We start from the raw sequence: 24141 nt of genomic DNA on the forward strand, positions 1-24141 counted from the left end.
GAATAGTGAGATTGTTGTTCTATGGATCACGTATTCAAAGTAAGCTTTTCAAAAAATTTTCAGGACCCCAGCATTTCTTTTGGAAATTTTCTCTGGAAAAGTGGGGCATAAATAGGCAAGCAAGATGTAGCAGCTTTGCATCACAATTGCTGTGATGATTTTTGGAAGCACCATGTGTGAAGTGCAGCTGCAGCCCAGCAGCACACCACAGGCACTGCTTTGCCCTGAGCTTGCACGGCCTCAGGACAGAGGCTTGTCAGGGTCTGAACTCCTCCTGACCTGCCCACAGCTCTGTTTTACTTGGTTTAGCTGCCACAGCCATTTATCATCTAATTGACTAGGCATCCATGGCTAATTTATTTGACTTTCTGTATGGTACAACCAGAGTTTTATTTAGACAATAATAACAAGCCATGACTCCGTGGGGAATGAGTTACTGACATCACTGTGCAGTGCACAGAAATACATAGAATACTACAACAGCAGAGGCATTGAGAGGTGGACTTGGAATGCAGCATGGCAGGCTAAAGGCACAGGATCATGGACTCATTCAGGCTGGAAAAGGCTTCTAAAGTCATTGAGTCCTGTCATTAACCCCACACTGTCATGTGCACTACTAAACTATGCCCCCAAGCGTCACATCCACATGGCTTGAATATTTCTGGGCTGGTGATTCCAGCACTTCCCTGGCAGTTTGTTCCAACACCTGACAACCATTCCAGTGAAGAAATTTTTCCTAACATCCAACCTAAACCTCCCCTGCTGCAACCTGAGGTTGTTCCCTCTTGTGCTGCCCCTTTTTACCTGGCACAGGAGACTGACTCCTAGTTGGCTACAACCTCCTGTCAGGGAGATGTAGGGAGGGATAAAGCACCCCCTAAGCTCTTTTTCTCCAGGGTAAACAGGCATGAGTTGGGATACCCTGCCTGGGTGCATCTTAGAGCACAGATGCTTACCCAGAAGCTGGCATGCTTATATGTCCCACAGGATTAAGGAGATCCTGACATGAAGCCATCCTGATAGTACCAACCACCAAAGAAAGTCCATCAAAACAAATAAATTCCATAGGGGAATTGCAGAACACTTGTTGACGATTTTCCTACTCAGCTGACATAGAGACATTAGTTTGCCACTTACATTCTTAATGTATCACACATCTACCCTGTTATCAGAACTAAATTCCACATCCACCTCTGCACAGTCTGTTTTATGAGCATGAGTGCAAACAGCGTCTTGCATGATATAAGTTGGTTTATGTGGGAACACATGGGTTACTATTGGTTACCATGCATTAAAAATGAAGTTAAATCAGAACCATTGTTTAAAAAAGAAACAACAGAAACCAGTTTAATTTCCACCATTTGCTTACTCTTATTTTGTGAATGAGTTAGCTACATCATGATGTAATTACAGACATGTGTATTGAGCAGCTATTTTCTGTTCATTCAGCTCTTTCTTTAGATGCATTTCTGTCTAAAAACATTCCAGTAATAATACTTCCATGATCTGAGAGAAGTAAGAATTATTAATACACTCAGAATAAACCTATACTAGTTTCACTTTTTTTTTGGCTCCCTAAACATTGAGGACTTATCTGACCCACTTGCTTTACGAACAATAAGGGCTTTAATGTTGCTGGTAAGCACAATGCAAAGTCATTCCTTAAGGAATGGTTAGGGATTGTTTCCTCCTCCATCGTGAGATGGCTCAGCATCATTCATCAGTCTTCATCAAACACAAATAATAAAGGACATTTACGTGCTTATTAAAGTTGTAAAAATGGTTTACAATCACATGCAGAGAAGATATCACTTGGCTTAGCACAGCAAGTAGGACACCAGTCCTTTAGCTGGGGTAAGCATTCCATGCTCCTGGCTCCCAGCCCAACACCAGGAGCACTTCATTATAGAGCTCTTCTGTGTGCTGAGAAGGAGAAGATGAGAATGAAAACACTCCCTGATAGATTTAATTCCAAGAAGGATTTATATTCAGCTGAACATGAATTTATGTTCAGCCTAACTTGAATTTATAGCTCATGCTAGTAGACCAATAAAGAAAAAAAAAGCATTTTACATTTGAAAAAATGCCCAGGATTGCTACTCAATAAGCAAAACTGCTGACATTTCTAGCACCTCACATGTTTGTTTTTAAACACTGACAGATAGTGATGAGAAGATGACTACATCATGAGTGATTCCAGAAGTGACTTCCTTCTGGGTGAAATTGCCATGCAAACAAAATACAGAAAAAAAACTGTGCAAGAATTTTGAGTAAACAAAAATATGAGTTCCTTCCAGGGTACTAGAGAACATGAACCTGAGTTTTTCATTTCTCAAGTCTAATTGAGCAATAGGGTTGGGGGTTTTGAGTTAATGTTTTTTAAATAGATGGCCGGAGGGCATCTATGTTTTCCTAATCTTACTCACTGAGAAGAGAATTTAGCTTTTTAATTTATAGTGAGATTCTAGAGCAATCACTTAAAAAAGCAATGTACATCATTGGGGAAGAGATATCACATGCAATACTAACAGATGACAATTATATACAATAAAACAGCCAGAAAAAATGAAGTGAGCTCAAGCTAAAACCGACCTAGTCAAATCACATTTCAGTAATGGTTATTTACTCCTTCTCTTGAGATTTGTTAGCTATAGTGGCAATCTACAGGAGCTGAGTAATAACAACAGGCAAAAATCCTGCTCCAAGTGCCTTTAATTTCACATTCAGAGATGCATGGAATGGTTAAAAAAATTTGGAAAAGGAGAGAAGGAGATGGAATAGGAGAGGAGTGGCAAAAAATGAAAGCAAAACAAAAAAGAAACCTTCTGAGGTTCACATAATTCCAAGATTAAACAATTTACACTTAGATATAGCTAAATACTTTCTAATAAAGCAGATCAACTCAAGCTAACCCTACACTGATGCAGAAGAATTGCTGTAGCTATTTCTCCCTTTTCTGTTTGTTTCTAATGCTTTTGCTCACTGCTAACACGAATATCCATAACCACAATGAAAACAGATACAGAAGTAGATTATATAACCTTCCAGTAAATAAAATATAAAGAAACATAGTCACACAAAATTCAAGCTCAAAAAAAAAAAGAAAATTTGAAATAATCATCTTAAGTTATGGAGGCTTATCTGAATCATCTGATCACATCTGAGACTCCTCCAGAGCTCTAGTAACTATAAATGCTGCACTTCAAGCTCAGGCTGTTCAAAATGAATGATGCATGCTTGTTTCTATAATTATCGTTCTATTCCTTACTGGCCTAAAGTTTCCTTCATCTCTTTACACTTTGCTATCCTCCCTCAGGGTACAATACAATTCCCCTCCTTATCCACGAGTTTTATATTGTGGTGTAATTCAGCTTTGGTTAATAACACCAATCTGTTCATACAGACCTGGAAATGTACATCCATTATCAATTTATTTAACAATATACCTTAATGGTCTGCTGGAGAAACAGATTCTAGGCTGGGTGCTACATTTCAGCTTTTGGTTCTTTGCCAGAGCTGCTGACACTGCTCTCTGTTTCTGGTAATTTTTGTGACAACTGGCTGTGAGCCCATATTGTTGCAACTAGAAATATTGTAAAAGGGACAATAACCCTCATGGTCACTCACGACTTGAATCCAATCAGTTGTGCAATGCAAGAATTGCACTACAATTTTTCAGCACAGTGAGCTAGAAAACACTGTAAATACTGCAAAGCAGAAGGTTTATTGTTAGCACTCTCAATAAATGCACTCTAAAGGGCTTTTTTAAAAAGTGTTTTCATGAACTGACAGAAATGAAACAAAACATAAACCAAGTCAAATTTTTCATTTTAAACCTTTCCATATAAACACTTGCTGTAGCCAAATACAGCTGAATCCGAAAATATGGAAAATTGATGTTTTAACAATAGTTACAAATAGCTAAAACTTTTTACATCTTAAGTGCAGTAGTTAATGTGAGTGCATGTCTTGGGCAAGAGATGAAAGGACTGGAAGTTGAACCAGTCTGCTATGACTGACAGTTTTATAGATACTGATACAAAACCACCACTGCCTTGTAATATTTTAGAAATTTGTGAAGAGGTTTCAGAACTGGCCTGCTTTACTCAAAATGGCTGAGAAGCACTAGTGAGATCCTGAGAGACGCTGAATGACTACAGAAAATCTTGTAAAAATCCACAGCATGATCCATAGGTGCTGTGCTGCCAGGTATCATCTCTTCAGGGGAACAGAGGGTAAATGCTCACAGGAATCCAGACAGCCTTTAAATCTCAGGGCAGGGACAGTTTACAGAGATGACTGATTGCTGGCAGTTTGGGGCCTTCATGTTCAGTAAAGATGACTGAGAAGTCATTGCTGGGAGCATTCATTTGTGCTCCTCTAGTAATTTCTGTCTCTTAAAAAAAATTTTGAGACTTGTGTACTCAGTCTCATAATCTAAGTGTTTCAGCTGTACATATTTCTTTAGGAGAACTGTAATAGTCTTTTAATTATTATTTTCATATGTGCTTCAGTCCCTCTATGACTCAGGGACAACAGAAAAGTTTAGCTTTGCTTTGTTTTAAATAATCATTTCATGCCAAGATTTTAACTACATTACATAATCTGAGTAGTACATGGAATGATAGCTGCAGCAGAAGTAGTGCCTAGGAAATAAACTATCTTCTACAGGTTACCTACCTAAAATTCACCCCACCCAAACCACTGAACAGAAGTAAAAATTATTTTCTTTCCTCCTGTGAAATTCCTCAGCCTCCCTTACTACATGACTACAACAAATGGCCAAAATACAGCTTATGCACCCTTGTAGCCTTTGCTGAAAACTCTTTGAATCCAGGATTTCAGCCTCTTCTGGAACATTATAACTTCATCCAGAATTGCAGTTGCAGCAGCATCACAAATCTAGGTGAAGGGAGTAGGACTACAAGACAATTCCTCAGTGATTTCTTAGCCCAAATTTTTCAACTTCATTTTCTGTTATGGAGCTTCTGATAACTGACTGGATCTTCTCGTCTCTAAGAAAAGCATCTGAGTTTCCATCTTTGATGTAGGAAATCATTTGGGAAGAGATTAATCTTTGTATTACATGATTTGCACTCCTAATAAAATTGAAGGCTGGATATTTGTGATGAACATTTAGTAGCAAAAGAGAAGATAGGTGCCATTTTTATGGCAAGAACAGAAACTCAGTCCTGCACATAGCCTTGGGATTTAAACAACACAAATGGACAGAACAGAAACACAAACAGAACAAGAGAATCCGTGGCACAGCTTTGTAAAAACATTTTCTGCTTCAATCAAGATTCCTTTACTTAAAATGCGAGTCAGCAAGGGAGAATTTGGACACAGTTAGATTTCCAGAGACACTGCATTCTCTTCCACATCTGCAATCTCCACATTCTAAAACATCACATCCGCACACAGCATCTCTGTACCCACAGTGGAACCTGGAATTCATCTTGCCTTCTCACTGAGCCCGTCACCACCATGAATAATGTATGACCTATAGATTAAGGTAATTTTTTATGCACATCAGAGAATGAATTGAACTTGAATTTTCATTAAATTAAACAGTGCCAGTTGAACAGTTAGGTGAACTGGCAAGCCTTGTTTCAGCTCTTCCCTGAGAGGCAGAAAACATTGGTGTTTTCAATGGAAAACTCACCAGTTTATGTTCAAGTAGTTAATTAAATCTTGGCTGAAAGCTCTACAGCAGACTTAGTATAAATGACGAAATTGCCCAGATTTTTTGATAAATAAACTTAAATTTTTAATTAGATTTAAATTATTTAGTCATTGGCTATTCACTACTGCTACAGGTCTTTCTCTTTAAGCACTAAGTGGCTTCTCTGATTCTGCTTGTAAACAACAATGCAATATTAGCAATTAATTAGGTAAGGTTTGACAACAAAATTCTTGGTTATAGTCAAAATTAATTTTGTATATTTAGAAAAATTAGAGGACAGAGCCACAGCAAGTACAAGCAGGTATAACTCATTTAAAGTCACTGGAACTACAGAGATTTTGACAAGTTATATATGACCTCATATCTGAAGGCTGAAAGACTGACCAGCCATGGAAGGTTTTTTTGCCAGAGAAGAGTTCCTTTCCTTTCTACTCCTTGTAACAATTTGTGAAAATCATGCTTTTGTGGAAATTCGTGAAAATCACGTATTTTATTAGGAAATAACATCTTATTTCAAAAGGATATCCTTTGAGAGTGACTGCTCACTACTTAAATAAGATGTGCCCTATCTGTCCTCCATTTTAGACTGTAAAATTATTTCTGCTGTCTGTGATATTAAATAATGCATGGCCTATCTCTACCAACACGTGGTAGCGTCTTCCCAAGAAGCATTACATATGGTTCACATTAGAGTGTCTCCGATATAGAGATGACAGCAGAGATGATCCAAAGTTATAGTGTTGATTTTATGTTAGTAAATAGTTAAAACACAGTAGTTTTGAAATTGGTAACCTATGCTTTAGATTAAATTTTTGAACTAAAGATTTAAGCCAAAAGCCTTGAAGGCATAATAACGTAAGACAGTTATATACTATTAATATAATTTTTTGTTAAGTTTTACTAAACTGAAGATTATGTTTACATAGGCATCAAACTAACTTCCAGGGAAATGAAAGCAAAAAAGAAAAGAAATCATGCTGAATCTAATTAAAAAAAAAAAAAATGATTCCCAAAGTATAATGTGGACTTCAGTGTCTTTGGGCTGCTAAGAGAACGGTGTATCAGCACATTAGTGAAACATTTAAGTAATGGGTTTGACCATGTCTTCTGAAGAAGGATCAATAAAGAAGATGAAAAAAACAATGTTTTCCTAATGTATCAATGATTTCCCAGCAGAGATACCATTTTCTACAATCTTAATGCATTTCCATATAGAAATAATGCCTTTAGTGCTAAGGAGCCCATAAAGGAAGCTATAACAATGGAAGTGAGCATCATTTCATTAATTCTTTTTCCCTTGCTTGGTGACCCCAGCTCCACCTGCAGTGAGTACCTCTGCCCACAGGGATTACACTTGCACCAAAAATGATTAAATGTTGCCAGTGAGTATTGCAAAGACATGTATGGATCAAATACACTGGCAAAGATCTGAAGAACAAATTCCTGAACACTTAGTGTGCATCAACCTCAGTTTGCGCTAGAGTTACTCCTCACCAATGAGGAGCACTCACAAGAGTTTTATAAATGTTACAAATCAAGCAACAACTTCAATGCAGGATAAGGATTCGTATGTGTTTGTTTTAGGAAGGAAGATAAAAACCCTTAATTTAGCCCCTGACATGGTAAAAACCTCATTGGCAAAATGAGATTTTTTAATATAATTGCAGAATGAGAAACCATTTTATAGATCTTTGCATATATTATTAAGAAAATCAGATCTAAATTAATAAAGGCTTATTTATTAGCACCAGTAATTTCTGCCCTCTTCCTGCTTTGTGAAGGTATATTTCAAACAAATTGAGACATACAAATATCCCCCTGAATATTAAACACTTGTGGTTACACATATGCATATCTATATTTGTAAGTGATCACCACCAGAGCCACCACATGCAGACTCGGCTGGCAAACTGAGAAGGGATTGGACCAGATGACCTCCAAAAGTGCCTTCAACTTTAATTACTCTATGGCCTCAAGTTTCAAGTTTGGGTTCTAACCTTCCTAAGTAATCTCTTTTCCATCAAGGAAATGTATGTATTTATGGATTTAGGTAAAGCAACGTTGCAGACAACTTGCAGTGGCATTAATATCACTGGGAATATCTCAAATGGTGAGATTTTCTATCAGTACTGAAAAGATGAACCTTCAAAAAATTAAAGTTTAATCTTCAAATAGGTAAATATGCGTTTCTCTTCATATCTGTATTACTAGATTTGAAAATTTATAGCAGTTAGAAAAATAAAAATAGATTTCAATATGCATTTGAGTATAATCTAGGCTTTAACAAATTTGGGTTGGACATTAAAAGCACTTGCAAAATTTCAGCCATATAATCAGAAGGACTGAACAATCTTAAGGAGATGAAAACGGCTTTGTCATAATAATTTTCATTGCATTAATGGCACTGTATGGCTAAAATTCTGCTCATTTATATAGAGAAGCATCTCTGATTTTTCTGGCTGGAATGAAGGTTTACACAGACAGACAATTGCATACCCATGCTCACTTCTGATCCTTGTGGAATTCTCATAAAAGCTGGAATTCAGTAGCATTTTTCCCCAGCTACATTGGCTGTGTTTGCCCTTGTCTGTCTCACACTAATTTCACAAAGTATTTGCTGGTTTTGGAGATGTGGACTGCCAAAATGGCTTGAGATGAGAGATGTGCAAACAAACAGCTGTTGCTGTCATACAAATAATTCCCAAGAAGGAACAGAAGTTTCAGTTCCTGTGGGCTGCTGTTCAATTAGCTTGTTCTAGATCTGAGAAAACTTCTAGCCAAACACACCTCTAATCTTGCACTGTCAATGGACCAAACTCTACTACTCAGCTGGTTTGAGTTTTGAAGCTTTCTCATTGCACTGACATTCAGTAACATATTGCCTTTGTCAAAGAATGCATTTGATTTATTTTTCTTTTCCATTCAGAAAAACATATTCTTTTGAGAGAATGGTAGTTTAATTGGTTATAAAACAGGAATAAGGTTTTTATAAATAAAGTTATTTTTCTTCATTCACTTTGCATAGTTTGAAAACATATAATCTAGTGCCTTCTGTTTGCAAAGACTTTTTTAGAAGTATTTCCTTTTCTCCAGGAGAGAAAATTTGGCTTCAATTATGTTTCTCTGAATTACAATTAGATCTTTGAACTCCAGACAACTAAATAAAAAAAAAATCCTCCCAATTTAATTAAATTGGCCTGTTTGTCAGCACCAGCAGAATACTATGGACCATATTGACAATTAAAACTTTGCTTTTGATTCCTAATAAAACACTGCAAGTCCAGGCTTGTGCAGCCAGAACGAAGAGGCTGCATTGCCAATTGTTGATCTGGGAATCCCCCAGGCTGCCATGGCTGGTGCAGTGTGGATGAAGTGCTGCCTGGAGGCTCACTCAGTGCCTGGTGCCCAGCACACCTAACAAAGGTGGAGATCAGACTCATCAGCAGCTTCCAGCTCAACTCACAGCAAGCCAAGCTCTCTCTCCATGCTGCACATTCCTATTTGCTACAGCCCTGCGCAGTCTCAGGCTGTTTCAATTGTCCCTGTGCCTTCAGCACCTCCTGGGAGGCAGCATCCTACACTGAGAGGCAGAAAAAGCTGCAGCTCTCCCTGTCAGGCTGTGCCCAGGGGAAGAAAGAACCCAAAGCCTCTTTGCTAGTGAGATTGTGTTTGTGCAGGTGATTTAGAGCTCCCAAACACCAACACTGAAAAGCCTTTGGGCCGCTCTGGGTGCTACAAGGTGGATGCAGCAGGAAATGTAGGAGCACTACAGGGAATGGCAGGCACAACCTCAGCTGAGCAAAGATTGCTGTTTACAAAATGGTGCCCTCAGGCTCTGGGAGGAGTGGTCCCTTCCCTACTGCAACATGGCCATGGCCAGCTGGGCCTCTTTCCATCTTGTGTGCCATGCAGAAGATCCAGCCCCCATGAGAATCTGCTTCTCTCTGCTCTTTCCCACTCCAGATTCTAGCTGCAACTGGAAAATAATTTTTCTGCTTTTCACCCTATCACTCTATCCACTGGCTTAAGACATTTGTAGTATCATTAGGATATTCCATATCTAGCCAGCAGTGTTTAAACTTTGCACAGAAGCAGGGCAGGGAAGAAGGGCACTGGCATATTATGCAAAAAACCATAGAGTTGCCTAGCACTGTTCAGCTGATTACCACTAAAATTCTGAAATGAAAATATCTGATTATGTCATATTCGAAAGTAGCTTCAATGTTCTCCTCTAGAACTGGAGGCACTGATTTTGGGAAAACAAAACATCCATTAAGACTAGTCTACACATTTCTGACTCTGAACTTGCTTTTTTTACTGTACTAAGCAGGTTGAATTAGAACTGCTGTCATAGTTCTGAGGAGCAAAAAAAGCCCAGCAGACAAACTTTTCACCCTCTGTGGATTCTGGTTAGCAAAAGGGAAAAGGAAAACCCTTGGTAAAAATTTGTGCTCAACTTTCCAAATGCACAATAAACTCAAGTTCATCGGAGTGGAGAAAAGCTGCAGAAGTTTGTCTGAATAAATATAATTACTGGTCTTGTCAGTAATGTGTTTCATCAAATCATTCTGTCCAACAGAAGTAAAGCAACAACAATGTGTACATAATAAGTGATATTTTGGTGGAGAGTTGCATAAGCTAAGTGACAGATTTGTTTCATAACAGGTCCCACCTGAGTCAATGAGAGAAAAAATAGCCATGACAAAGGTGATAAGCACTGATGTTCCTCTGAACAGACAATGTGATCTCAACCGTACTAAAAGGAAATGCTGATAAAATGAACTGTAACCTCAGGTGTTATCTGGCAGCTTTACTGAGATTCTAATTTTGAAAATGAGACATTTTAAAAATGTTTTTACAGTATTATTAAAATCTTAAATGTGTCTGTGTTGTCTTGCAAAGAAATTACCTTCAAATTTGTATCTCTCAAGGCTTTTCTTCTTTCCATTTTTGTCTCTTTAATAGCTCCACACAAAAGGGAGATGATGATTATGAAGATTACACTACAAATAAGACTTGGGTTTTGACTCCCAAAGTCCATGAGAGTGATGTGACTCTTATTTTAAATGGTTTGCTGGAAGGATATGACAACAAATTGAGACCTGACATAGGAGGTACGTTGGTTTTGGTTTTAGATCACTGTCAATTAAGCAGTGAAGAGAAAGAATTTTCATGTCATATTATGCTACTCAGGAAGCAGAATCAATTCAAAGTAGTTACAAGACTAAAATGCAATGCAGAAAAACATCAGAGGCATGTAAATTAGTAATGATTTTGGAAGCTGACATAAATTAAGATGGCTGAATCTATCCTAAGTCATCTAATAAGAGTGTTATAATTTGCTGAATCAGGCAGCTTGTGATGATTTACCTGCATATGATGTTCAGAATTAAACTTCTGGGGAAAGAAAAAGCAAGTTTTTATCTTCTTTTTTGTACCTAAGAGATTCTGTCAGAGAACCACAAATAATACAATGGAAAGAAAGGCCAAAAAGAGGCTAATACAGCCTAATCCTTTTATGATGTGATGGATACAGAGCCTCCAACAGCAGCAGGCTTGCACAGATTGATGCAGCCTGGGCAGGAGGTGACAGAATTGGGCACAGAGGAGGAGGTTCACAAAAGATAACTGCAGTCAAGCAAAGCCAGTCTGCCCAGATAGTTCCCACAGCCAATGTAGGAAAATAGAGCCGAGCCTGCACTCAGAATGGAAGTCTCATTTGATTCAATCACCTTTTGGAGGGATCTTCCTCTCCATTGATTACTGAGGTAACCCCAAGGAAAAAATCTTCCTGAATTGCTGAAAGTCAGTTTGAGAAGCCCCATGAGAGCATAGAGCAGGCAGACAACATCTCTGCAGAGGAGGATACAGCATTAAGATTATAGAAAAAGGCACAGAATTCATGGATGAGGTAGACAGAGGAAAGCAGAGAGCAGCAAGGTTAATGAAGGAAGCTAACACATTTATAGTGGCCTATAAAATAAGGAATTTTTCACAGTGAAGGATAACACGAGTCTTTAACCTTCAGTGTATGTGTACAGTGTAAATTAGCAAAAGAATTTGTCTTCACATAAACCAAGACTTTAGAAACAGAAAAGAAGTAAAGCATTCCTAAAATCATCTGGGATAGAAACAATCATGCTGTAGCCAAGATATATAAGAATAATAAAGCTGAAATGGAGTGATTTCAAAAGAAATTAACACAACAATTCTTAATTTCTGCCTTAGAGCCTTAAGTATTTTGGCTTTGGTCTCACAAAACTGTTACTTTTCTACAGCCACCTATGCAGGGCACAGCAGTCATGTTGCATTTGGCATTACAATGTAAAACAAGTGATGAAAGCATCATAAGATAAATAAGTTTGCTTTTGTTGATAGCGTTTTGTTTTGATGCTCTGCTGTGACCTGAGACAAAATGCAGACTCTCTAAGTCAGATGAGCCTCTCTAGGCTACGAGCACTGGTTTCAGTGTTTGTTCTCATAGCATAAGGGAATTGGTTTTGATAGAATAAATGATAAAAGAATTTGTCCGAAGCATCTCCAACTAATTTAGAACTGAAGACATGGTTGCAAATTTGTTTTTAGTTTATCTGCACATTTAAATGTGAGGCCACCACAGAGGAGAGATGCCATAGTAACATGCTCCTGCTTGACTTTCATGTAGTTGATTTTGACCTTCGTTGGTTACTGATTCTTGTTGTTTCCCTTGCAGTTAAACCGACAATAATTCACACTGACATGTACGTAAATAGCATTGGCCCCGTGAATGCTATCAATATGGTAGGTAAAGGATTGCCCATTTGCCTTGTTACAAAGTCTCCATCATTTTGACATTACAAAGCTTCCATTAGTTCTTAATGTTGTGTCATACCTATTTTATTTTTTAAATCTCATTTTAATCATGGATGGGAGGACTTGATGTGCTATAAATCTGTGCAAGTCAGAAAACCGAGCTATAAGCTGTAAACGCAAAAATAATTGTTTTAACCTATCCTCACATTTTTATGTGCTCTGCTTTCAAATGCTTTGCAACAATTTAACTCCAGAAAAACCAATCTTCCAGTTTGCTACAAAATTACGAAAACCATTAAGGAGTGATATTACCACTCTTGCCACCATGAGATAATAAGTAAAAGGCCTAGAACTTCTGCAGGGACTTCACCATTTCTGAGATCAACTAGGGGGCACGGGCAATTAGTTGGCTCAAGCTTTTCCTGTCCTAGGTCCAAAGAAATAATAATTGTTCTCTGACCTGAGCAGGTGTGGGCTGAGATGTGGGGACACAGAATTAGAAAGGTGCATATAACACTCACTTGCACCTTAGTTTTACCCTCAATGGTAAAATAATAAATTGTTATAAAACAATATTTGGTAAAACATGCCTCAAAACTTCCCCAAAAGAAATTAGTTTTATCAGTTGTAGTATCACCTTCTGTAGCTCCAGTTTGTTCATATGAAATTAAGGAAAGCATATCAGGAGTTATGTGGAATGCTGAGTGCTATGTTTTCATCAGTATTTCTGGTTAACACAACAGGAATATACAATTGATATATTTTTCGCCCAAACGTGGTATGACAGACGTCTGAAGTTCAACAGCACTATAAAAGTGCTCAGATTAAACAGCAACATGGTTGGGAAGATCTGGATACCAGACACGTTTTTCCGAAATTCCAAGAAGGCTGATGCTCACTGGATAACAACTCCTAATAGGATGCTCAGGATCTGGAACGATGGCAGAGTCTTGTACACACTGAGGTATTTATACCTAATTTAATTTCATTTTCTCTAAGGAAAGCCAAAGCGAAAAGTCATTTGACATTAACCAGAAGGGAAAAAATACTGAGTTTTCCTATAAATTTATGCAAACAACCCTGGAAAAGGGAAGAATTTAGAAGACATCAATTGTATGAAATTTATTTTATATTGGCACGATAAGAAATTTTATTTCTTCTTATAGATTGTACTGCCTTGCTCCACAGTAATCACCTTTCTATATTAACATTAATATAGACATTTTAATAGCAATTAGTCTTCATTTTTAAGTATGTTCTATTGTTTACCTTTGGTTTGGTCCCTTCTGCTTTTTGGTTGTTTTAAACTGATAAATGTGAAATATCCTTGAATTAAGTAGATGGTATAAAAGGAGCTACTACTTACATCAAAGGCCTCTTATTCTGAATTGATTACAATCTAATCTGATGAAACTTCACCCTGAAAAAGCAATTTATTCCTCAAATATCTTAGACTAATTAGATTGCCATCCCAGCATTGAGTACTTAACTCAAGCCTATGGATATGCCCCATTCCACCAAAATTTTCATGGAACTGAACTTGATGTACTCAACCTGTACAGGTTCCTCAGTTGTGTGCATAGTTTTTCTTTTAAGACAAAGTACCTTTTCAATAATTATGTGGATGCCATAGGTAACAACTCAAATATCATATTCCAAATTATCATAATATACATCGTAAATGTGAAAATCCTGTGGGAGTGTTTTTTATACTTTTTCTTACATGTGATATAATATTTGGGTTTATGTAAAATATGGATAAACATAGCACTGTTTCAAGAGAATTTATAATTTAAAATGAGATTATACAATCAAAGATGATAGACATAAGCATATCAGATGATAGACATCTGAGCTTTAGACTACATTTTGTCAAAGTTTTATTTTGCTTTTACTTTCTTGGTGGCCAAAAATAAAGTTTTGAAGAAAAGTACACTCATAATTTTACCGAGTAGATGTGAAGCATTGGTTAAGACAACCTTTTAATGTTGCAACTGTCTGAATTATAAAAGAGTATTATTTCATAGCTACTTTACATTTATTTCATATTAGAATAATAAGAATTGAAATCCAATGCAAATCAAAGTTAATCTGATAAAGATGAGCCTAGATCAACTTTATAAATGTTAAATTTGGACTTGGCTACAAGTCCAAATTTATCTTTCTCTTCAAATTCCTTGGTTTTTCTCACTAGAAAGAGATGTATCTGGTAGCACTTGCAAACAGGTATCTGCTATGAATGTATATTTAGTTGTGCTGGTGAGTCACAGCAAGCACCAAGGATTTAACCACAGTCAACCCAGAAATGAAATGTGATAGTATCACACAGCTGGGATTCTGTCCTCAAGAGGGATCCAGAAGGGCTGGTTGAATTTTCTCAGTCACCTCCCCCAGGTTTAAGAACCACCTGCCCAGCAAGAAACCAGATATCTGTGGTACCAGAGATGATGAAAATGAGAAGAGGAAGAGAAACAGGGAAATTAGATAGCTTCCCAAATCCCTAACACGGAAAGGTTGTCTTTGGACTCCACCATTAACTTGGTGGTCCCAGCACTCCTCTGCATCCCACAGGATGAGACTGAGGGTCATTTGCCCATAACACACTTGTTCGGGAAACTGGAGACAAACCAGGGCTCATCATTTAGACACCCCAGAATCAGCAAAAACCAGAAACCTGCAGCTTTCCTAGAGACACCTTGTGGAACAAACATTGTACCCCACCTTTTTCCTTTATCTCACCCCACCTCTTCCCTCTCTTGCAAAGTCCAAGTATCCTGCAGCTCATGGCTGGGCTGGGAGTGAGTGAAAAATGGTGGAAGTTTTAGCAGGAACACCAGAGGGGTACATTTCATCTTACTTGGGATTTCTGAGAGTAATTTGCTTTTACCTGAGCCTAGCACCTACACTACCTGAGTTATCATGGAGATTCTCCTAATAGTCAGTGGAGACAAACACCTTTTGGTACATTTTTCTTCTGATTAAATTTAAATGTCTTATTTTGGAGTGAGAGGAAGTGTATCCTCAGAATGCCTCTGCACTAGCTCTGAAGGGAGTCTGGATGGCTGTCTTGGATGCAGATGTCTAAATTTGGACTCCCATCCATCATTTCTGAAATAGAATCTTTGTCACATAAAATACATTTTCCTAATGCTTTATGGCATGTTGTGACACAAAGATTTGTCACTGCTCATGAGATGACCTGTATATCTACCTACCTATGGATTTGTCAGTCATGAGTAATGCTGCCATTTCAGATGCACAGGAACAGAACTGTAATACCTTCTTCCATTACACAGTCCAGAAAGTAGATGATCAGGGTCTATGGAACCAAAAAAGAAATATTGCTTATCAGTAACCATGATGTCTTCCTATGCTTGGAATATTCCAGTAATTACATAGATAGCAATAGCTTACTTTACATATATATATATATATATATTTCCTGATCTCTTTCTTCTCAGGCTGACAATTGATGCTGAGTGCCAGCTACAGTTACACAACTTCCCAATGGATGTCCACTCCTGCCCACTGGAATTTTCAAGCTGTAAGTAACATGCTTAAAAATATTCCTTTTTCTGACCCACACTAAACTTATTATAAATTTATTTTTACATACCTAGAGTCAGTAAAGGTTATGTTCTTAATTAGACATACCCTACTGATTTTTAGTTTTGTTTTGATTTTTTTTTCAGTTCATGTATTATGTATGGTCACAAATATCATTAAGGACTGCTATGAAACATTATAAAATTTCTGGGCCATATGTGATTAATTTCTGCTTATATTTGACCATAAAACAAGAAACTTTTACTTTCAGCATCAAGGTGTCCTGGTCTTTCACTTCCTCTCTGTGCATGGAGAGAACTACTATTGTAGTAGTTCAAGTCAAGAGTTTGGCATTTTGTGGTTAGACCAAGGTGTGAATTCCTGGTCCAGCTGCAAATACATCTGGAGGATGGGCAAAATTGCATCTTATTAGGTCCACAAAAGTGAAAAACCTATTTTTGAAAAATTTATCTCAAGTGCTATTATAATTTATAATTAATAAAATGTGACATTAAGTAAAAGGCACTAGTAAGTAACTTGAGAAAAACATATCTATAATTTACTTGCAATATGCTTCCCCAGTTTTTTCCAGAAATAGCTAGTAGTATTTTTACTCCCCAAAGCACCCTAAAGCCTAGCAGTGGCTATGAAACCAAGCTGTGTGTATTTTCCATTGCAATAAGATGGCTACCCCAGAGAAGAGATCATTTACCAGTGGAAGCGCAGCTCGGTGGAGGTGGGGGACACTCGCTCCTGGAGGCTCTACCAGTTCGCCTTCACAGGACTCAGAAACACATCTGAGGTGGTGAGGACTACTTCAGGTAAGACAACTGAAGGATTTGCCTCCAGGCTCAGTAAGGATTTTATTAACAGAATGAAACCAAGAAAGATATCTCTGGTTAGAACTTAGCATTTACTCTGCACTGAACAATTACAGGTTTTTCAATATCTATGGAACCATCCAGCCTTTGGCATTTCTGAACTCTTCACAGGAAGAAAAATTAGTTCTTGTCTACTATACAATCTTGTCCTTCATAAAAAACCTCTGTCAGGAGAAAGCCACTGCTACAAAGGGTGGATGGGTGAGGGAGCTTGCACTGCTTCAGTGCAGAAAACAGCAGAACTGAGCCACTAAAGGATGATCTGACACTGCACTGAACACTTTACAATCCTCTTCCCACTGCCAGACACAGAAAGTAAGCCTGCACAGAAGTGAAACTCAAAGTCCCAACTTCTTTACTACAGAGGCTCCAAGTTTATTTTGTTCCCTAAAATAAGGCACATTCAACTTTCATTAAAGAGAAAGCCTTACAAATCAGTCTCAGATGGCCTTCCTTCATATTTCTATCTCCTTGGAAACAAGCAACGGGATTCAGAATTATAAATGAGGATATACTCAGTGTTTATTAAAAATACAATTTTAACCCCACTAACTAAACAGAAAAATACATTTATCTGTATGTTTTCTTTTATTTCTTGGTGGAAACAAAAGCAGTTACTATGAGGAGAGATGTAAAGAGGAACTGCATATTAATGTTGTTGTATATGCATGATATATCTTGTCTTTCATTTCTTACTTTCATAAAGAACAATGAAATGTAAGCAGGTCGGGGATTTTTCTGTCTGCTTCCAGTTTTTACCTTACTTTATAGTTCTGGCAAGTCTCTTAATTTAAACTCAGGCATCTGTGTTTATTCTGACTTCAGAAATGCCCCCACCCATTTTATTTCTACAAGGCCAGCATTGCTGTTTTATTCAAAAAGGAAAGTGAGATATGCTAGAGTTGAGAGGAGCCCGCTGTACATTACACAGGAGAACAAGCAAAGAGATGGAGAATTAATTCAAGTTCCAAGTCCTTAATCTCTGGACATTAAGCACCAATGATGTGTTCAGTCTCATGAGCAGGGCAAAACCAGAATGCAGGCATGTATGCCTCATGGAGTCTGCTGCCAAGGAAGATATTTAGTCAAGTATTGAAGAAAGCAGTTAACTTTTCTCATTTTCTCAAGAAAACAAACATCAAGGTGCAAAAGAGGACAGGAGAGCAGCATGTTTGCCAACCATGGCTGCTAATAACCACCATTACACAGGGTTCTCAAAGCAAAAATATCAGCAGCAATAAAAACATCTCCCCTCAGACAGCACAAATGACAGGATTGCACCCAAGTGTGCTTCAGTCTCATCCTGCCCGCATTGAAAATGATCTATATTTCACCCTTAATTTGAGTTTCTTCTATTTGCTATTTTCTTTAATTTTCTGCTTGAGCCATTCTCTAATCAACTCTTTATTTTTGACCAGAGATAGAAAATAATAAAATCTTGACATGCTACAAGCTTCCTATATCCTGATTGAGTGCACTGGTGACTCAAAAACATTCTCTAATGTTCTGTTAATGTGAATGAGGTGCATCCTGGGAAATAAACAGTAAAATACAAAAGGGTAAAAAATTCCTTTCTCATGCAAAGCAAACCTTTCTCTTTTCAGGGTATAGTCATTCAAACTGTTAGTACTCACCTGGAATACTCTCATAATTTAGCCTCCATAGTTTTTAATATGATGACACACACCAGTCCATTTTGTTTGCCCTAAAATAACTAGCAGCTACCATGCACTTTAAAGCAGTGAAAAGTTGTCACTCAATTCCTAAGCTAAAAAGCACATGAAAGTTACTCAGCCTGCTGCTACTGCATTCACAGGCCTGCTGATTATAAAAATTTGGAAAAACATCCTGTGTATATATTTCTTCTGCTGCATTTACCCTGTGCTTCATTTTCATTGCTCCTCTACTTTTTATAACGACAGATATGTAAAACTAGGTTTTATTTTGATCTAGGTGTGGCATCTAAATAATAGAAGGCAGGAAAAATCCCTAATAATATAGCAGCTGCCATGAATCTGGTCTATTTCCTACAAATATTTTCTTAAAGCCAGCAGAGCCTAAAGGGTCTTCATGGCTTCCTTAAGTGACTTATTAGCATGCTGGAAACGATCCTAAGTCCAGTATTCCTCAGCCAGATCCACACTCTACCTATAATTACACCCTTAGAATGAATATATTTTCAAAAGTTTCATGAAGAGTAAGAACAAAAAAAAAATATTCCAATTTTAATAGCAATCTAGGTGCAGCCAGAGCACCCTAGTTAAAAGTTTGAGTACCTATACAGCTAAAATAATCTTGACGCTTTATGCAATTACTTTCAGTGCAGAATTTCAGTACAAACTCATGCCAGTATTTTGGTGGAGATAAAATCTGAGGTAAAGTGGAGGAGGCAATGGAAAATTAATGAGATGTTGGAAAGAGGTCTATACTATACTCCCACAAACTCTTCCCCAAAATTAAATTTAGTTGAAAAATACCCCAGAGAAACCAGAATGAAAGAAGGGGTGTTAGAGAATGCAAAATCAAACAGAGAACAAAAGATTCTTGGGGCTAGTGTTGAGGCATTTGAAACTGGAGTAAACCTTCAGTGTCTCTATCTACACAATTTCAAAACAAATGCTTGTTTCCAGCTTTATACCTCCCAGCAACCAACACCACCTCATCCTTAAGGGCAATGCTTATTTTGTGTCTGGAGGGAGAATCAGGAAGGCTGAGATTTGGCCATTACCAACTCCACTACTCTCTTTGTGTCATGTCAAAGCTGCACATTTGAGCTGTGGGCTGGGCTATGGGCAGAGAAGGACAAGGCTTGTTTGAGTGTGAGCTTCCTAAGACCTGATGGCTCTTGCTGAAATTAATACATTTATCTGCTGCTCTTCCTTTGCACGCACTGCAGAAATACAAGATTAACTCAAAGGGCCAGATGTCAGAATTCTGTCCCTTAGTTAGCAAATCCCAGAAAATCCCAGCAAAAGCTGAAAAAACCCAACTGGAATATTACAAACATCCCTCTATTTCTCTTATCAGAAGTAAGTCATCCTGAAGTACCAGCTTGTTTCTCTCCAAACTGAACATTTACATGCAACTTTTTCTTTGAAAGTCACTGACCAAGCAGTAAGACATAACTTAGCAAGTGGAATCCAATTTAACAGCCCACTAATAGTGGGGACTCTTAAAAAAAGTTAACTGTAAACCTTCTGCCTTATGGACATTTCATTAAAATAATCAAATAGTCCATATACATTATCTGCATTGTTTTTTGCCTTTACACTAAAATCTACCTTTTGTAAACAGCATTGGCTTAGTTTAGATTATTTCCAATAAGAGTACATGTTGAGACTTAATATCATCTGAGTTATATAAGTGCAATACTTTGAGAAAGATGGGGTAGTGCAGGGGAATATAACAAGTAAGGAGTTTAGAAAAAATGACCTATAGAAATAGTCTGGAAGAAAAGAATATTGATGATCAAAGGAGTAAAACAACCAGACTGTTTTTAAATCATAACAATGATCAATGCTGCTAGAGAGGAAAATAGTGGAAACCTTAAAATCAGAGAGTTTATGAAATCATAGGACAGATTAAGAGGAAAGAAGTAGCTTAAATCTTGAAATTATATCAATAGGTTTCCATTAATTTACTACAAGTCCTACATAAATTGCACTTCTACTCACTCTTCCAGTTGTTTTCAACATATAAAACATTGTACTCTGCAAAACAGTTTGTAGATGTGTAATTATTCAGGACAGATGGAGTTTCTGGTATTCCCAGTTCATTTCTATGACTGGGTAGTTCCTTTTTTTAGACCAGATATTGCCTACTGCTTATTTACAGAGCCTGTCCTGAATTTTTAATTAGATACAAAGGCATTAGAAGACTAATAAATAGCAATTCAATAAACTGCAGAGGAGCCACAGGACTGGTCAGGCAATATTGTAAATATCTTTTATTTTCTTCTTTTTCTATGTTTTAGAGAGCTAATGGGAGCTATGCAATAGAGATGGTGCATTGCTCAGAATTGATAAATGGGTAATTAAATATTCCCCTTGCGATGCAACTGCTAAACCACATAAGTAAATCTGGGTCTGGTTTCTATTTTATCTAGAAAATATAGTCAGGTCTATTATTTTGTGGAAGAGGATGTATTTTCAGGCGTTTATACTTTATTTCAATTTTGTTTCCTAATGAATTGAACTGTTGGCAGATATGCAGTCCCCAGAGGTTTCATAATGCTCAAAAAACCCCAGGAGTCGTCTTCTGTTTCTTTATTAAGGCAAAATATGACAGCTGCAATCAGATTTGTAGATCTGCATTGGGAAATAGTCCTGACATTAAAAATGGGCATAAGTGGATCTCCAGTGCACCCAGAAATCCCTGCCAGCCCCACACACAGCCTCAGGCTCTAGCATGGGCTGACTGGAGCATCTGGCATTGCCAGGGAGATCTGCCTGAGAACCCAAAACAGTTCCTGTCTGAAGATGCTGAGCTACTGAATGGGTACAAGGTACTGCTACCTGCATCTTGCTTTTGGCAGAACTTAAACACGTTTGTACTCACCTTACAGAGGAGCAAATAATGGCATAAGCTGCAAGTCAGAAAACCCAGATGACTTTTAAAGTGTTCTGTGCATTCTTATTCTCTTTATGGTATGGGAAGGTATTTATCTCAATATCCTAATTTTTGAAAAAGCTATATTAAATTATTACCTTAAACATGCTTGCTAGAAGAATACGGTCTCTGTAGGACAGTGAAACACTTAAAACAGAGGGCAGATACAATTGGCCGGAAAAAAACAAATACTACTTCTAAGGAATCAATAGCTTTAAAAATCTCAGAGACTGAGAGAATCTGACTTTTCTGTTCAGGTTTATATCTGTAGAGATTCATGTATTGAAATCCACCTGCTTCTACCTAATCACATAAAGAGTTGAAAGGCTCTTTGATGATTACTTGTCATTTTTTGAGAGAGGTTAAAGAATTTCTTCCAATTTCAGTGACATTAATTCAGCCTTTTTTTTCTCTCAGATTTTCCTAGACTCAATGGCAACTGACTTACCTCAGCAAAACAAAATCATGACTGTCCCTGAGGAAAAGGGTTGCTGGGGCCTGAAATCCTCCTCATAATAACTGAACAAAGATTCTTGAGGGTCAAGGTTTTATTCTGAGTCTGTCCTTCATAAGGTTTTCCATATCTAAAAGCATGGCCTGCTAGAGCTTAAACAGCTTCAGAAAGGTCAGATAAGGATAAAAAGAATTAATATACAAGTAACCAGAGAATAAGGGATAATGTGGGATCTTACAAGCATTTTCACTGAACTTATTGCTGGGTAATTACAAAACACAGATGTTGCAAGCAAGATTGGTTCTGCATTAAATATACTTGTGTAGATATGATAGAACACTGCCTTTAAATAACATTTGTTCATTTAATGGTGAGAAAATAATTAAATCTTTTAGGATATTTGAATTATTAAAAAGAAAGAAAAAACAGAACTTTGAATGTTTCCAATTTGATGATAAAATAAGCAAGTTAAGAAGTTGACTCTATATCTTAAAACACTTGCTGGATATAACCAAGCATAAAACTTCTTGTGCTGCCTCTTATGCCACTATGAATATATTTTCATAAGTACTGGTGACTCCTTGAGACAAAGCATATTATCCCAACTCCCTCCTACAATTCCTGTTTGGCAATTAAATCATCCTCCTCCAACCACTGAGTGATTTTTCAGAAACACCGCAAGAGAAAATCATTGCAATGTCACTCTTGGAGTTGCAGATAAATCTAATTATAATGAATTACAGGAAGAAATCTCGTTCAAAAGGATCAGAGCAGGTGACACAGTAGTGAAGAACAATGCATAGTCACAATTACTTTAGAATTAAAATAAGTCTGAGTATTAAACATTTTTGCAATAGGCAATAAGCATGTTTAAATCACTGATATAAATATTTTTAGTGCACTGTTCAAACAGTTAAAGTTCAAGCAATTCTGTGATAAATCACAAGGTTCCTGAGCATTCATCGTTTCATCTGCAGAGCACTAGATAATCTCTGAGCCTGTAAACTGATCAGTGTAGTACTGATGGTAAATTTCTGTACTGATGTTTCACTTCCAGACCCTTTTTATGTCAAAAAAACATGTCTGTAGTACAATGATTATAAGATAATGTCTTGGACATTTTTGTCCCTTGGCCTGATTTTGTTATTCACCATCTTCCTCATTTCTCAGTGGAAAAAAAATTAATTCATTAGGATGTGTGAAGATGACGACAGCTTAGTGTTCATAACGTGTATAGAGTAGGGATAGTTCATTTGAAATAGGTTTTGCTTTGCCTGGGGCACATATACGTCCTAAATAATAAACATATTCCTCTAAGGCTCTTCTTACACAGTTAAATCCCTTCACTTTGCAAGTGAAATTTCTAGTTTCTCAAACCCCTGTCATTACACTGCATTTTTAGTAACCTACTTAGCTAAGATGCTGTTTTGTTGTCACTGAATTTGAATAGATATAATTGAAAGGCTGGTTGGAAATAAGAAATACAAGTCTGTGTCACATGTAACAAGAGCCAGGCAGCATCCACGGGAGCTAATAATACTCAAATTCAGCCATATGTTAAAAAATACATGGAAAAAGGAAATAAAACTAAATTAACATCACTAACTTTGAAGAGACCTTCACAGTGAGTTTTAATTGTTAATTATTTTTATCAAATAAAATGGGAGAAACAAAAAGAATACACTAGGGTGTGAAATGAAAATGTGTGCATGATGTACAAACTACTGAAACTCTCTGCTGTACTTTGTGACTACAAAATATTCTACTTAGATTTTTAGATACATATTACCTACAATTCCATATCCCATCTTACAAGGCTGACAAGACATTCTCACAGAGGAATATAGTAGCCTAACACTAAGAATGGTATTATGTTCAAATAGCTGTCATCATCATTGGATATTCTCAAACATTAACTCTCTCATTTTGTATTGTTAAAACAAATTCTAAATTGTAAATAGCGTGTGTTTTAACGTTGCCTTTTGAAACAAGGCATAATTGCCCTCATTTCAATGTACATTACAGAAGCTAAAAATATCCCACTTATCTCAAAAAGTGATACAGTCTATTAAGTGAGTTCTTTGCTACTCTCAAGAAGATTGCATAATTAAGGCTAAAGAGCTGCAGGATAAAATTTATGTAATAATACTTTCTTGTATCATGCCCTATATAGG

At 37.1% G+C, this 24141-nt stretch overlaps 1 protein-coding gene across 2 annotated transcripts in view; it reads left to right on the forward strand.

The window, feature by feature from the left end:
• GABRG2 (gamma-aminobutyric acid type A receptor subunit gamma2) overlaps positions 1-24141 on the forward strand; it is a 60102-nt gene that overhangs the window by 13582 nt on the left and 22379 nt on the right. For both annotated transcript variants that reach the window (XM_054287926.1, XM_054287927.1), the window contains exons 2-6: positions 10652-10800; positions 12399-12466; positions 13222-13442; positions 15940-16022; positions 16708-16845. In XM_054287926.1, coding sequence (XP_054143901.1) covers positions 10652-10800; positions 12399-12466; positions 13222-13442; positions 15940-16022; positions 16708-16845 — 659 coding nt within the window. The remainder of the gene's footprint in view (positions 1-10651; positions 10801-12398; positions 12467-13221; positions 13443-15939; positions 16023-16707; positions 16846-24141) is intronic.

This window comes from Melozone crissalis, unplaced genomic scaffold, assembly GCF_028551555.1.
Source record: "Melozone crissalis strain CALT ecotype California unplaced genomic scaffold, PUWL_Pcris_2 ptg000061l_1, whole genome shotgun sequence".
Classification (NCBI taxonomy): Eukaryota; Metazoa; Chordata; class Aves; order Passeriformes; family Passerellidae; genus Melozone; species Melozone crissalis.